This window comes from Neopelma chrysocephalum, unplaced genomic scaffold, assembly GCF_003984885.1.
Source record: "Neopelma chrysocephalum unplaced genomic scaffold, ASM398488v2 Primary Assembly neopelma1_88, whole genome shotgun sequence".
Lineage (NCBI taxonomy): Eukaryota > Metazoa > Chordata > Aves > Passeriformes > Pipridae > Neopelma > Neopelma chrysocephalum.
This window is the reverse complement of record NW_020897750.1, coordinates 830,919-847,644: the sequence shown is the minus strand read 5'-3', so window position 1 is coordinate 847,644 and position 16,726 is coordinate 830,919. Positions and strand designations below refer to the sequence as shown.

Here is a 16,726-nt window from a genome sequence, read left to right as displayed (position 1 = left end):
TTAAAAAAAAAAGTCACATTTTACAGCATTTAGTTTCCTACTAGACAGCAAAAAACAACGTCCTCCAGTGCAGGGCAAACTTCAAGAGCAAATTCAGATCTATCAAAGAGTTAACTGAATTCTTAGGTAAGTTTGCTACAAACACGAATGTCACTCATTGAATCTTGTTACATGGAACAGGTAAGTTGTATTTATTTAGAAGAAAGGAAAAAATAATTACAGCTCCTGGGACTATTCCACTGCATGATATTTCTCCAGCTGTTGCTGTGATAACAAATACGGAATTCTGAACTGGAAACTTTTTGTTAAGCCATACAGGAAGTGTTCACAAGTCTTCTTAATAAACTGGTATTAAAAAAAGTGAAGGAATGTTGTTTGTTTGGTTTTATTATGGAAAGAGTTGCTTGGGAACATTTGAAAATACGTGGGTTTTTTTCCCTTTTTTTGAAGCACTATTCCTGAAAAGCTTAAACAGGTTTGGGTTGTGTGTCCATCAATGCTCAGTCAATCACTACATAATCTACAGATGCCATACATTCACAAAATGCCATTAACAGACTCCAGACAGGCTACTGGGTTGAAAGCTGTATTTTGTCATGGTTTAACATGAGAGTGATTCAATGTCTCTTCTCCATCTTGCCATATGACTCTATGGCCTCATTAAACCACAGTATTATTCTTCCCTCACATGCAGTTTTAAGTAACTAAGGGGCATTCTACGGTCAATGATCCTAACAATAACCCCTGCTGGAGCCATTTGATCTCAACCAAATGAGAAGTTGATTACCCCACTTCTCTAAAAACACAAGTTTTCTCTTTGACAGATTTTATTTTCTCTATAACCACATATGAAGTTATGAGAAAACAGCACCATGAATCATGTATTCCATCTCTACTAGCATACTTAAAGGTAATTCAGTGAATCAAATGGGGGCTGTGTAATTCTCTCCCTTGAAATAAAAAATTATAACCTTTCTCTACCTCAAGGGTGTTTTTGTACTTACTGCAAATTAACAGTTGTCTTTTCTTTAGATGTATATAGAAGCTTCAGAAGGATATCTAAAAGTCTGTTCCGTAGCAAAATAAGATTAGCTGAAACAAGTCCTCCAAAATCATCCTCTGTTCCTAAATATTAAAAAACCCCCAAAAAATAAAAACAAAATTAGGTTTTTGGAACTTGGGCATTTTAAAGACTATTTATAAATTCCATCCATAAACAAAGGAAGGTGTACTAAGTGCACATACACCACTGAGAAATGTTTGGTGCCCCGCTACCACTGTCACACACGGTTTGGGCAGTCTGAAGAACAGGTAAAAGGTAATCTCAGCTCTTCAGACAATAATCTAAACTGAAGTGGTCACTCCTGGCAGGCAAAGATAGAAAAACAATCAAATACCACCCCTTCACATTCCCTTCCTTTCTCTCAAAACTGCGTAACATGGTAACTAAATGCACATTTAGCATTTTGAAAGCTAGGTGGGTGGGGGTGAGGGGTGGGAATCCTGATACTTCCCAAATCCCTCCAAATCTATGAAATGGAGACAAAATTAGTTGCCTTTTGTTTTAACATATCCCCAAGCTCATCATCAGTTGAAAAACACACTGCAGCCAAGCCAATCCATGCAGCTCAGGACTAGCTTTACAGTTATTTTGCAAATCCCTCTTCCTGTACCTTATACTATCAGAGGAGGGCCATGCTTTTACATTATTTAAAATCAATAAAATCACAACTTGAGGCAACATGAGCAAAAATAAAAACAGATAAATGGATACTTTCTGAGCCAAGGTTTTGTGCGCAAGATGCAAACACAAAGCATCTTCTATGACAGAAATACAGCAGAACTGGTGAACGTCACTAGCCTAAAAATTTCTCGTCCTCTGCCTCAAAAGCTTCTCTCTCTATTCCTGCCACATCCTGAATTTCTCCCCAAGGTTCTTCAGTCCCCTAGACAGGCAAAAAAACAGCTCACGCTGTGGTTAGCCTGGGAAAAAAAATCACGGCTGGCCTGTAGTGAGAACATCAATCTGAATCTCTTTCCAATACCCACACCCTCTTTTTTACTAAAAAGCTCAAATTTAATCATCTTTGAGACCACAAAAAGTAAAAGTATTGAGAAAGAAGAGGTGAGGCACAGCAGAACAGTAATGAATCCCACTGGACCACAGAATGGTTTGGGTTGGAAGGGAGCTTTAAAAATCATCTAGTTTCAAACTCCTCTGCTATAGGCAGGGACACCTTTCAGTAGAGCAGGTTGCTCAAAGCCCCATCCAACCTGGTCTTGAACACTTCCAAGGATGGGGCATCCACAACTTCTTTGGGCAACCTGTTCCAGTGCCTCACCATCTGACAGTAAAGAATTTGTTCTTCATATCTAATCTAAACCTACTTTCAGTTTAAAGCCATTCCCCCTTGTCCCATCACTACATGCCCTAGTGGAAAGTCCCTCTCTAGAGAGTGCAGACTGCCTAAACCTTGTTCTTCAGGAAACCAGACCAATAAAACTAACTTTAAAGCAGTAACACTTCTCTCTCACTTGTCCCTGTTCACCAGTATATTCCCAAGAGATGCAGAAACATAGGATCTTTAGGTACTCCTTCTAATTATTTGGGTGACATCCACTGTGGGACTAAAACATTTCTGTTCAAGGAGACTGATGGAAAATGTAACTGCATAAGCCTTTTATCTTAAGGAAAACAAGGGTAGAAACGGTCTCAAAACAATTCAATATAAAAATTATTGAAGGACAGTAACTTTTTTTTTTTGCCTAAGAAAAATAACTAGGTTTAGTTAATTCTTTCACTTCTTCCACACCTGGAGGGAAGATGCACCTAGTAAAGAGTTGCCTGTTTTTTCCCTTTCCTCACAAAGAAGCAGAGATGCACAGCTGATTTGAAGGAGCAAGTGAAGGAAAAAGAACAAAACCATACAATGTTATATGAAGGAAACAAAAGAAAGCTAAACAGGTTTTGCTCTGCTTTGCACTCAATACTGAAAACCAAAGTACCAGTACTAACTGGCAGCCAGGTTATAACAAAATTATGACATTGCTAATGGCACTATTTCTACGTTTCATGTGTTCAAGCACAGAAGAGACCACAAGGTATTTTTATTCTACTGCTTCTAAGCGATGTCAACACTTACCACTGTCAAGCTTTTCTTCATTGTTTATTTCCATGACCACAAACTTCTCACAGACTGCAAACGTAGGTAAAGTGGAAGAGATGAACTGTCCAAACCTTGATGTATATAGAAAAAACATCAATCATTGATATGACAGATGCACTCTCATCTATCAATAATTCACCTTAAATATAAAACTGTGACACTAGTGACAGGGTGATATCCAGAAATGTCAGCTTTCTCACATCTGAAGGTTGAGGAAAATCAAAGTAACTAGATAAAACACAAATTAACTTGTAGTAATTAATGGAATCTTCGCAGACAAGTCTGCAGGTAAGGGACCCAGAAAATGCTAAGATTCAAGAAAGGAAACAGAGATGTCACCAAGTCCTAGTAAAACAAACACCTCAAGTTAAAGAGAGGAGAACAAAACCATTATTCTCAACCCTTTACAGATGAACAATTATTACAGTGATTACTCAACTCTGGAATAACATTTATGTCTATAGCTTGACGTTATGTAACACAAGGTCATGGTTTTCCATGACAAGACGTTGATGTACTCAAAGAAAGGAGGTGCAATATATTCCTCTTTCTGCTGCAACTAACCTGAAATGATCCCTAGCCAGCGTAACTCTGCAATATTTTTTATTTTTTATTTCCAGGAAAGAAAACAAGGAAAATTCAGACAGGCATCCTACAATTTGTTCTGTAACCATTTAAGCTTAAAATCAATGGTTATATTCTTGAATAATTTTTTTCTTCTGTATAATTAAAACAAACAAACTCCCAAGCCCTGCAATATTTTATCCATTTTCTTTATAATGAAATGGGAGATGAGAAAAATCACGTTATCAAGGAGTTCAACTAATTTTAAAGCATTTCAAATACTCCTGTATGTATGAATTGCAATAATTGGTGTAATTTCCATCAGTCTGAATTAATGGTAATGTATCTGACAGTCTTAAATATTTTTTTATACCGTGATGATTAAGAAAAAGTCTGGAACTAAACCTTTCACTGAGGATAGTAATTAAAATTGCACTTTAACCTGAAGTATCATTATAGCTCATCTCAAGTAATATTCATAATATTCAATAATGGTATTTAAGAGAAGTGCTCAGTGCTTCACATGAACAAGGGAGCTGCAATTCAGCACCTTTAACTTCTCACCTGTAGAACATTAGGCCAGTTTGATAATCCAGTAATACTTGATCAGATACAAACTGAAAATAATATGCAAATGAAGGCTTTAACATACTGGCTATGTCTAGTTCAGTCTAGTTCTTTGAGAAGCAAAAAACCAAAATCAGTACATGAGCATTCCGTGTTATGTATTCCATTAAGTATTTTCGACAGAGAACACCAACATAATAAAGACAAGAAAGACAGAACTATCACAGGTGTGGGCTACCTGAGTAAGTCATAGCTGCTAGGGAAGCCTTGAAGCAAAAAGCTCAGCACATTACTGATTGCAGCAATAGTGGGCTGGGACAGAGACATGTCTCGAAGGGTCAGGAGCAGTCTTGGGATGAGCTGGAATTCCCTCATTAACTTCGCGTTCTTTGCTGCTTCACTGGAAGAAGGAAAGAAAGGAGGTGGCAATTTAAAATTGGGGCATCCTCTACATATTACCTAATCCTGTAAGTCCCATTGCCAGGCTTGCATTGGCTCATACCTTGACTCAGTGAGAAGTTCAATGAAGTGCTCAAATAATGACAGATGAAGCTCATACGGTGCATGAAGCCAGACCTGAAATACAGAATAAACAATGATGTGTTTAGTACACAAATTGACTTGTAGAATAAAAAGGACATTAACGTACCAAAGGTTATGAAAGGCTTGAAGAGATTAAAATTGTTCCTGTACACGACTATTTACCTGTCCATAAAACAATGCACACTTCCAAACATATTATATTCTCTGTCAGTGTATCATGCTGAAAACGTCTAAAGAGTTCTAGACAAAAAGTTACACAATTATCTGGAACACCTCTTTAAACAGATGGTGCAAAGCAGTTATCGGGGTTTATAAGACTGATGTGAAATGCTGTGTTAAGTTTATTTGGCTTAACTGAAGATTTTTGTCTTTGTAAAATTAACTTACTATCTTCTGCCTAGATTAAACTCAAGGTCTTCCCTGATTTTGATTTTTTTTTGCCCAGCATTTTCTGCAGTTAAATTATTTAGATTCTCTATAAAAAAAACAACCAACCAAATCAAATCAAACAAAAAAAAAATCAATTCTTCAATCAATAGAAGAAATAAAAGGTATGAAAGCCAGAAAGCTCACAGTTACAGCTGCCAATCTTAAAACTGACTTGCTATTGAACAAAGCATAATTAATACTTGTACTCTGGTGTATAAAACTGGCTTAAATAAAAATGTTTCTAGCTTTTGCTTTTCTTCTAATCTTATAATCTAAAATGATGAGAACAAATCTTTTAATTTCCCAGTTCTGCATGAGTAAGAACATCTAATTTATCCAATTTAAGTGAAATGCTTGGGTCACTGATTTCTGAATGCAGAATAAATAATTTAAAAGAAACCCAACCCACAAACAAAAAAACCAACTAAGCCAAAAAAAGTTTCTTCTTAGTGACTCACAGACCTACTGCCTGCACATTTTTAAATTTATTTTAATCTGTTGAGTGTATTCATTCTTCAGTTGGTCTTCAGGGAAAAAAGAGACAGGCACAAACTAAACAACAACAAATTGGATCTTTTGTAGTTTCTTCTGAGTGACCGTACACCACTGATGAAATTTCTCAGCTGGTTCTTTTATGGGGGAGAGAAAACAAAAAGGGAAAAAAAAAGAGAGAAGAGTACTCTTCAGCAGAATTCATTTACAGCCTCACTGTAGAAGCAGTTGGGCTGTGATTCACACTCTTCTCTGCTAAGCATTCACCTAACTTAAGATCTCTACTACAAACATCATCTCTTGCAGATGAACTAACTTCTATTAAGTCTATGTTTAATTTCTGAGGACAAAGGAAGCATTTTTGTGACTTACAAGGTTTGTTAAAGATTAACTAGTTACATGATACTGAAAAACCTATGTTTAGACACAGCACAAGCTTATTCCTAGTTTTAACATTACATTTAAAAAAAAAAAAGGAAACTTTGTTGGATGACAAATTTCCTCTGGTTTAGGACCCCATGAAAGTTAAAAAACCCGAGGCTCATTTCCTCTTTCTATGTGCCACAATTACAGCATATTGTTGATTTTGACAAGTGGGGGCGTTGGGTGCACTGACGACCTTTAAGGTCAAGAAAAAGCAAACTTAACAAGATCAGTTGATTTTATTAAAATAAATGCTATAATAAGCAGCAGGAGATTTTTTTCATAGACAAGACCCTTCCATAAGGTTTCCAGGAGTGCTCTGAAACTCTCAAATAGACATCTAAACAAAGGAAATGGGTTAAGTCTGTAAAGTCATTTGTGCAAGATGGACTTGTGATATTAAGTCAGTATCTATAACTAGCTTAGTAGAGTTAGTAGTATTTTTATTTATTTATTTTAGTATATGTGAGTCAGAATTCTTTTACTCAGTCTGTGTTAGGTACAGATAATACCAAAGAAGCAAACGCTAAAGGACAAGGTCTACAAATCGTTTATCAGCCTCTACCACATTAGCATTTCCTTCTGAACTTTGCTACTTTCCTTAGTTTAACAACACTTAAATATTTCATAGGTTGTGCAAGAAGAATTTTAACTCCCTTACTACTCCTGCAGTAAATGATTACCATGTTTTATGTTGAAAGTTTACCTCTTACTGTTATTTTCAGTGCATCTTTCATACCTTGATACATGTACTGCAGTAGAACACAAAGGTTAAAAGAAGTTGATGAACCAAAAACTACAAACTGTATCCTCTAAAACAACAAAAAGCAGAAACATCTGTGGCACCCATTCAGTGCTTCAAGCCATTTCAGCAGGAAAAGTCATCAATAATCTTGTTGCTCAGCTGCTTTATTGTACTATGTAAGAAACAGTAAGTTCTCAGCATAACAACCTAGTTTGCTGTTGTTCAATATTTAAGGCAATCACTATCCAGCATCATCACCGCTTCTCCGTGCAGCTTTACATACTTCAAAATCACAGAGCAGATCCTGGAAGGCAGCAGAATTTGGAATAATGGATGTCTCATGCCCGCTATCAACAGTTCCCACCAAGGAAAAGGTCAGATGGAGGATGTGACTGTTCAGAAGGGATCGTTTCTTCTTTAACAGCATTGCCAGCAACTGGAACAAGTAAACAGAAAAGAAATTAGCAGCCAATGAGCACACAGCAATGTTGTCTAAGCACAAAGAGTACAGATGAATGTCCGCATCCGTACGTCAGATACTCTTGATAAAAGGGCTTGAAAGTTTCATTAGAGCTGGCTACAAAAGGGGCATATGCAGGACACCTTCCAGTTCATAAACCATCTGTTCTACACTGCAGACAGTATCTAGGCCCTGAGGATTAGGTGCACACACACCTCTCTGCCCTCTGGCAGTCAGTCATAGTTGAAGAATCTCTCTCAAACCACACTATTTGGTGATGTCAATACAAGTGGAATGTAAAGTCATATGTGATGATCCACTGACTACTTATGGTACAAGGAGGACACTGTCTCAGTTTGTTTGGTCAATGTAAGCCAAGGTCTGCAACAGGCTACTTGGAATAAAATGTTTTGATGTAACTATACCAGGCATTAACACTACAAGGTTTGTAAGTGCGCTGCCCAAACCACAGAACTTTCCGTTTCAGTAAAGCAGTCTTCATTAGAAACATAAAATTCATTGCTCATGTGAAGATCTTTTCAAATCAGTCAACCAATCCTTCTGCCTGACTGATTGCCCTTTCCCTATCCTAAGTAATCCTAAGTAATAAGTCTTCAGCTTGAAAGCGAACAGCATCACCAACTATAAAGTCTGTGCAGTCTCCTCAGAATGATGATTCTAGGAGTCCACTTGTTTGGTTTTCTTCATGTGTCCCTATCCTCCTCTCTTGCTGGTAGATCACAGAGACAGAAGCTCCCAGGCTTGCAGAGGTGGATTCGAAAATCATGGAAAAAAACCCCCATCTAAGTACCACAGTTGTGCTCTTGTGTGCTGTTAATGAAGGCTCAGTTTCACCAAAGCATGGTAAAGACACTTTCCCCCCTCTCCTTTAAAAGCCATCCTAAATTAGCCAAGAGCTCAGTACACTTAAGAACAGAAACTTGGGCTACCACAACACAACAAGGAATTTCCATGGGAACTGCTGTGACAGACAGTGAAATTCAATCAGCATGATCTGTTTTAAGACATTTCTTACATACCTGATAACCTCTGATTCTTTCCATCTCTTTGCTGGCCAGTGGATTGCTCTTTACCACACAGACCAAGGCCTTCACAGCTGCATACAAACCCTCTACATCTGATGCCATGGCTACAAGTCCCAAAATAGCAGCAGCTCCACCAATGTACTGCAGTGTAGTGGCAACAGGCTTGGGGACAAATGTTCTTACTCCTAAGCATAGGCAAAGAAAATAAATTAAAGCAAAATAAAATCTAATTTCTGCAGGAAATAATTGTGAAAATATGAAAGTATTTTGCATTTTAGCATTGCTTGAATTACAAAATGAATGTCACTAGAAGAACTATGACACCTCGGAAAAGGATGTGAAGGAAATATATTGCACTGGAAAATAGTTTATGACCTAAGGTAAAGTAATTAAATATATTTTCATAATGATACATTATACAAACTGAAACAAGTATCCCACGTTAGCAAAAAAAGATAATAGTACGTCCATGGAATATAAAAATGTTCAATAAACATAACAATGCACCATTATACCACATGAATGCACCATTCATCAATTACATGATTTATCTTCTAGATCTAAGTTCTTATTGCATAGTAATTAATCATTTTTGAACATAATTCTCAAGTACTCAACTCACCCAAATACCCTATCAAAGCTGCACCAATGGAGCGTGCTGGTCCATTCAAATGTCCTGCTGAGTTATGGAGCAGCTTCACAGGCGTGGCATTTTCATGAGAAGAAATCGCCAGCTGAAGAAAACAAGAAAAAAAAGCAGGGGCTGAAGTGAAGATGTTATTTTAATGAAAACCTAGACATAACTTCTGTATTTTCCTCCTGTGATAAAGAGTAACATATAACAAAACAGAGTCATTAAGATACTCTCTAAAGTTAAGAGAAATCTCCAGTCTCAAAGGTTAGGGAAGATGAGTCTAACTACTAAAACAATCCCACCAGGCCATAGAACGAGTTTGGGTTGAAAGGGACATTTAAAAATACTTTAGTTCAATCCCCCTCCTGCAGGCAAGGACATCTTTCGCTATATCAGGTTGCTCAAAGCACCACCCAACCTGACCTCAAACACTTCCAGGAACTGAGCATTCACAGCTTCTCTAGGCAATTTCTTCCAGTGCCTCACCACCCTCATCATCAAAAGTTTCATCCTTATGCCTAATCTAAATCCAGCTTCTTCCAGTTTAAAACCACTGCCCTTTGTCCTACCACTATAGAACCTTGTAAAAAGTCTTTCTCCAATGTTCTTGTAAGCCTCCCACAGGTACTGAAAGGCTGCCAATAAGGTCTTCCCGAGCCTCTTCTTCAGCTGAGCCAGGCCAAGTCTCTCAGCCTTTCCTCATAGATGGTCTTTTGAACAAAAAATTCATTCATTTTTAATGTACTTTGAAGAAAAAGTAAACTAATATTCTGGTTCCCAGATGTGAATCACAGCTAGAGGAGTAAGCTATCAGTTCTGTTATCTGCAACAGTAGAAATATTGTTCAACAATATAATCTTAACTGTGTTTCTATAGGAGTACAGCTATCATCTACATCAAAAAGCCAAAATACCCCCAAAAGGTGCTAAGATACATGGCTAACAGTAAATCCAAGAATGTGTATAAAATTTAGGAGTAATTTCAAGAATATGAATGAAATCTAGGGTTACAGTCTTCCTCTTTCTCCCCCTCTTCTCCCCCCACAAACACAACAGTCATCATGGACAACTTTTCTGATAAGTACATTATTGTTCCTGGTTGCATTGACTAAATTGTCTTCAAAGAAGTTAAAAGAAAGGAACAAGTCACACACATTAACCAACTAATTTCCCAACATACCTGTTTCGCAATAGCTTTACTGTCCAACTTGTTGTAAACTTTTCTTATTTTTGCCACTGTAAATGAAGAAACTGACAGTGCATAGAGACCAAAAGACACCTTTTCTTCTGGTACCAAAGATATTGGAGATGGATTGATTCCTTCAGACTTTGAATCTTTGCCTTAAAGACAAAATAAAAGTTCATTTCAGTAACACCACTGTTTTCCTTTCCAGTTTCAAAAGTAAAATCTTAAGAAATTTATATTGCAGAATAAGTATAGAGGAAAGATTTGACAAATAGCTGAGATGTAATATTGTCCAGCCTAAGGGCTGTTCACTTCCCATCTGAAGGAAAACAAAGTAATCAAAAACCAGAGAAGTATTGGGTAGATCTGCATCTTTGCCTGTGAAAAGACTTTCTACAATGGTTTACTAGAAAAACCGCCTTAGGATGGTACAAAAGATGCAAGATTCAAGGAGAATACATAACCGTATCTTTAATATTTTCTATCCACTGCTCTGAAAGTGGATGCTTCTTGTGAGGCACTGCAAGCACTGTGATTGACAGCTGTCCACAGCCTCAGAGGAAGCATGCAAAACTCAGCACTTAAAGGCTCAACACAGAAATTCATTTCTGCAGCTCCGGTCAGGTCAAAAGGTGCAACTCTGGTGAACCACATGAACGGAATTAGAAAAGCATGAAGGATCCTCACCTAACACAGAAAGAGAGAAGCTGGGTGTCTACATAATTTGTTGAAACAGAACCAAGTCTCAAATCTCACTTGGGTGAGAATGGTTCACTTGGGCGTTCGCATATTCAAAAACAGGGCTATGGACACACATTTCTAACAAGGTTATTTAAATCTTTTTGTGTTGCACTTCCCTCAATTTCAGAGAAGAACACTTAAAATCGCCCATATTTGCCAGCTACGAATATTTAAAGGTTTAAATACTTAAAAACTATTTGCTGCACCACAATCTCTCCCTTTTTAACATTTTTTCTCAGTTGACCCATTTGGGCCTTACAAATGACATTTCAAGACAGCTGTGTTTGAAGTACAGAATAGATTGCAGATTTGCAAATGAGTGTTATCACCAGAAGCTGACAGGTTAAAATGCCTTTCTAATTTCACTTCCTACAGATATATATAATATACAGTACGAATAATGACAGCTTTAAGCATTTCCAACTAGTTTAAAACCGAAGTGAGGAATACAAGCACTTCTATCTATCATATCTCAGTACAAGAACTACCAGAAGCATGTTAAAACAGTAATTTGGATTTCTATCATTGCCTTCAATAGCAGCTACTAATCTTCTTCCTATGAACAGCCACAGCTTTTCCTCTCTGCCACTGCATACTCTCTCACCTCTTCTGCACACAAAAGATTCCACTACACCCAGGCCAAGCTACCAGCTGCCACGTGAACTGTACTTACATGGTACATATACTGCTTGGAAGCTTCCGACATAATTTGGTCCCAGCTCATAAATGGTGCTGATTCCTGGGGCAGGCAAAACCTCCTCCAGGAAATGCGTAGGGCCCAAACGCCACACTAAGGACGAGAGCTGGCGCTGTGCGGGCGGGGTGCCAATGTAGGCATAGACAGTGCTGACCACAGGTGGATTGGCAGAACCAGAGCCACTGGGACTGCTATGAATGTAGTGAAGCTGTAAAGGAGAGAAACATGGGGAAGTTACTGAGAGAGCACGGGTACCGCGACAAGATCAGAAATTTGGGAAAGCGTTTTTGCGCACCAGGGGATGTATCAAACAGCTGCTATGTAACATATGGTCTTCTGAGACTGTGTTGAAATAGGCAGTGAAAAACAATAAACTGAAAGTAAATGCAAAGACCAGAAGTTAAGGGGCTTTCAAAAGATGAAGCTGTGTATGAAAACACAGGATGAAAATACGCAGATTTTGTGCTTAAAGAGGCTGTACCTTGATTCTAAAAACATGGTGGTCTATGATCATCATTGTTTTTTGCAAAAACAGTAAGACAACCTCAAAAGTTGTGTTCTTTCTCTTTTTTCACCCAGTGAAAACATACCTTTGGTAATTATACTGTTTTGAGCTAAAGTGCAAACATGATGAACTAAATTTGGCAAGATTTTTTCAAACAATAAAGCAAATAAATGAGTAAGATCCTGGTCTATATATAATGACAATAATAATCTCACAGGCTTTTTCTGTCTGCATTGTAAAAATTCTGTCACCAGCTATTGAATGTAGTCATGTATGACAAGACAGATGGCCAGATACACACTCATGTATCACAGCTATTAGCATAACAAGTTACTATAGTCCTCCTTCTGTAAAAGGAAAACTGGAAGGTAAACTTTGAAAGATAACATATGATTGTACTTATGTACAGTAACATTAGCTAATTTACACCCCACACCAGGTCCTGCTTTCTCCCTTAAAGCCTACACTTGCCAAATGATGTTTGATTATCTCTTACGAGTTGGGAATACTCTGTGTTCAGTGGACAGCCCACAGCAATCTTCCCTGCTCTCTGCTTTTGGCCTCCAAGTTTCTTCCACGTAACAAGAAGATACTGACCTTTACAACTAACTGTGGTGTTTCATCTACAATCAATGAATAACAACACCAGACATCTCAGTGGCTATCACTGACAGGGGGATGCTACTTCTGGGGTGGGAATGGGGCTGGGAAAGGAACAACCCTAAATAGATTGTTCTATTGGCAAAGATCAGATTGGCAAAGCTGTGTAATCTTCCTATTATTCAATCTTAGATCTGCTACATGGTCCTGGGATAAGTCATCTTCTGCTTTTTACGATCCTTCTAAATAGTTAGCACCATAGGTGTGCCACACTTGCCTCACATTCTGTGCAACATGCTCACTTTTTATCTGCTCCTCTTAAGAGGACTAGGGCTGGCTCTGAGGTGTGTGGTGAGCAAAGACCCCTTTTTTCCCCAAGGCTCTTCATTTTGTGTTTTTGTTTGTTTGTTGTTTTGTTGGTCAGTTTGTTTGGGTTTTTAGGCTGTGGGGGTTTTTTTGGTTGGTTTTTTTCTGGTTTGTTTTTTTTTTGGCAGAAGGGGAGAGGTGATGGTGTTGGTCTGTTTTGTTCTTGGTTTTTTGTGGGTTTTTTTGTGCATATACTATGCACAGAGAGAAAAATCACTCCAAGCAGTAAAAATGAGGTTTGAAAGATTTATATTACCTTAACAGTGTTAACAAGCTGTCCATCGAGGTAGAGAGCAGCTGTGCTGTTCTTCAGCATGCCTTTACTCATGACCAGAACTAGGTGATGCCACTGGCCTTCCACGATGAGGTCACCGCAGCGGAAACGGGCACAACATGGAAGAATTTCATAAAATGATGATTCCTCACTGAAGTCATCAACTAAAGGAAAGTATCAGTTAGTGGGCACCAGTAACAGCTTAAAACAGACAAATATATAATCAGAAATTATGCAATATTAACTACAGCAGTACATTAAAGCCAACTTTTTTGAAAGCATGTAATTAACAAAAAACACAGCAATATAAGAATAAAGCCATACAATTAACAATTATTACTTTAGACTTTTAAATACAAGAACGGAAAGAATGAAATCAGATTTTTTGGGAAAGTATTCAGACCAAATAGTCCCAGGCTGACCATCCTGAAATACTTGCACATAAACAAACCATGACAGTTTTGGTATTATCAGCAACAGATCTCCACTTCCTTTGCCTTCTCTAAGAAAATTCTCAGGATACGTTCAGATTTTAGACTTTTGACCTTCTCCCCTCCCTTTGAAACTTTAGCTGGAATTACTAGTTTCCTGAAGTATTTACTAACTTTCTCATGCCACCATGCAAGTCACAGAAAGATCTTCTGTTGTTTTTCTAAACAAGTTTTTACTGCAGTAGTCACAAAGAAATAAAAAGATGTCTCTCCAAACCCACAGGGCATTTTTTCACTTTTCTCACACTATGGAGAGAATGATACCCATACTTCCAGACATTCTCCTCCTAGTTTTCCCTGCTCCACCATGGTCTTCTCCACAGGTCCAACTACGTGCTCCAGTGTGGTCCTTTCAAGGGCCACTGGGAATCTCTGCGCCAGTGCCTGTAACACCCTCTCCCCTCCTTCTGCTCTCTCCTTCATGTCCTCAGGGTGCTTTCTCTCACATTTTTTCCCCTTATTCCTTGCACCATGAAGCGTTTCACTCTTTTTTCCCCAGAGGCACCACCAGCCTGGTTGCTGCACTCAGCTGTGTCCTGCAGGGAATATTCTGTGGACCTGGTCAAACCCAGCCACATGTGCCATGGGGCAGCACTGGCCCTTTTCCCACAGAAGCCTCCTCTTGATCCCCTGCACCTGGCCAGAAACTCAATATGAACTTACCACTATCTTGCTTGAACCATTAGGTCACACATAAAGGAAAATACAAGTGAAAAGATTGCCTTTCAAAGCATCTGCATCAAAATCATGCTAAATCACAAAGTATAAGTGAAGTTAAAGAAGAGGTTGAAAGCCTGAGATGTTTTTCCTTAATAAAAGCCACAAATAGGATGTCTGGCTGGCAAGACGCATGAAGCCCAAACCAAGGGAACTTGTAACTCAAGCCTAAGCACGGTGGCTTTTCTTGTTCCCTTTTTGCAGTTCTAAGGAAAATTAATTTTCTGAAGCACTGCTACTGAAGGGGTAGCTCAGGACTGAGATGTTTCTGCCCAAGTCAAAACGAAGACCTCACGATGCCTTATTTGTTCCACTTCAGTCCTGTAATCACAGAAAGTTGTCCTTGCCTTCCCACCTCCAGGAGCCTTGGTTGTAGAGGCCACTGAGTCAGGGCAAGCACCAGCTGCTGTGGGATGAGGCAAATGGCACCCACAGCTCCGGTGGACACCATCACACCAACAGTGAGAGGAGTCGCAGACAGATGCCAGCCTTCCAGACACACGGACACAGGAACACATTCCCAGCCTCCACAGGGGCTGCTGACTGCCCAACCCCAATTCACCCATTCACACTCTTCAAGCATTTCCCAGGTTTTTTTTCACTAATGGGTGCCCAATTCTCCTCTCCTAAATGTTGAAATACTTTTTAGTCCTCAGCACGGAGTTTTTTAATTTCTCCAAAAGGCATCCTTTGACTTCATGCCAGAGGGCAAGATCAGTTTGCAGGTGCATTAACTCTCCATCACAAAACAGAATGACCTACACTCTATTTGAAAGCTCCCCCAACAAAAAAAGATTGAAAATAAAATAAAAAATTAAAGAAGCCCAGGGAATGGTTTGACAGAAAACAGGAACTTTTCAGATCTCTCTTCATTCTTTCATACTGAAGGAAAAGGAACCATTAATCCTCTTAACCACAACAGCTGCCTGAACAGAGAGAACACTCATTTCTTTAGAAATAGCACAAGGAAAATGATAAAAGCAGAGTACTTGGAACTAACTTTCAGATACAAAAATAATCTCAAGTTCTTTTCTCAGCAAAACATCTTTGAGAATAATTCTTGCTCACCCAGTCCTTAAACCACCTCATCTATTCTTACAACAGACTGTCAGCACTTCCAGTCCCTGTGTTGGCGGGTCTGTCATCTCAGTTCCTCAGGTACTCACCTGCTCAGCACTAGATGACAAAACCACCAATTATGATTTAGCCACAACAGGGTAGCACTCAAGTAAAGCAAAGTATCCTGGTCCAATTAAAAATCAGTCTCTTAGTTGGAGACCTTCAGATCTTTTCTGACAAAGCCTCTTCAAATCCAATCTCTTTCAAGGAGTTATATAGTAAGGGCTTACAAATTAAACCGTATGATCTATAGCTCCACTGCAGGTTAAAGCAGTTAATATGAAGATAAACTTGTTTCATTTTCTAAGAATTCAGTCTTCTGAGAAAGAAAAAGCTGCCAGTACACCTTTGTAATTTAATAGGTTTAATTCCTCCTTCATACTATGGGTTTTCAGCTCCCAAGTTTCAGATTTTGAATCTGACTTCTACTGAGGGAGACTGCTGCCATTAATGATGTGAATGTCCTCTTACAAAATATTCCTTATTTTCTTGGTAACAGTCCGCTTAGCTATTTGTGTTATTTTGTTGTTTTTTTTTTAATAACAACAGTTGTATAAATTCTTTATTAGTGCCTGCTACTCAAAAGGAAAGAACAGAAGCAGGAGCAGAATTTTGATAACCACTTGTAACCCAGTGTGTTGGTCTGGTGAAGAGCTAAGCCTGAAACACGTGCAGAAGGCTGCCCTACTCCTCTCAGCTCCCTCCATAGGTCCAGCATGTAAACTGGCCTGTCAAAACTGACCACTTTTGGAGGCTCTGATGGAGGACAAGGCAGGAGACAGGAGATGGCTAATCCTGAAGCCCCTGACTGCATCTGCTCTCTAGCAGATTTACTCACATCATCAGCTTCACCTAGACCTTCACTACATCTCTTGTAATTCCACCTTTGGTCACAGATACTGAATGAAGCTACAAACTGTTTCTGAAAACTGATCACAGCATTAAAACATGCAATGAACGA

General features: G+C 38.7%; 1 protein-coding gene across 8 annotated transcripts in view; it reads right to left on the bottom strand.

Annotated features, from left to right (window-relative positions):
• The window catches only part of WDFY3 (WD repeat and FYVE domain containing 3), a 167,971-nt gene that overhangs the window by 44,548 nt on the left and 106,697 nt on the right, over positions 1–16,726 (bottom strand). For all 8 annotated transcript variants that reach the window (XM_027692688.1, XM_027692680.1, XM_027692683.1 and 5 more), the window contains 10 exons: positions 13,421–13,602; positions 11,670–11,901; positions 10,250–10,410; positions 9,059–9,170; positions 8,431–8,621; positions 7,214–7,366; positions 4,801–4,874; positions 4,537–4,698; positions 3,144–3,238; positions 1,005–1,125 (listed from right to left, as the gene is read on the bottom strand). In XM_027692688.1, coding sequence (XP_027548489.1) covers positions 1,005–1,125; positions 3,144–3,238; positions 4,537–4,698; positions 4,801–4,874; positions 7,214–7,366; positions 8,431–8,621; positions 9,059–9,170; positions 10,250–10,410; positions 11,670–11,901; positions 13,421–13,602 — 1,483 coding nt within the window. The remainder of the gene's footprint in view (positions 1–1,004; positions 1,126–3,143; positions 3,239–4,536; positions 4,699–4,800; positions 4,875–7,213; positions 7,367–8,430; positions 8,622–9,058; positions 9,171–10,249; positions 10,411–11,669; positions 11,902–13,420; positions 13,603–16,726) is intronic.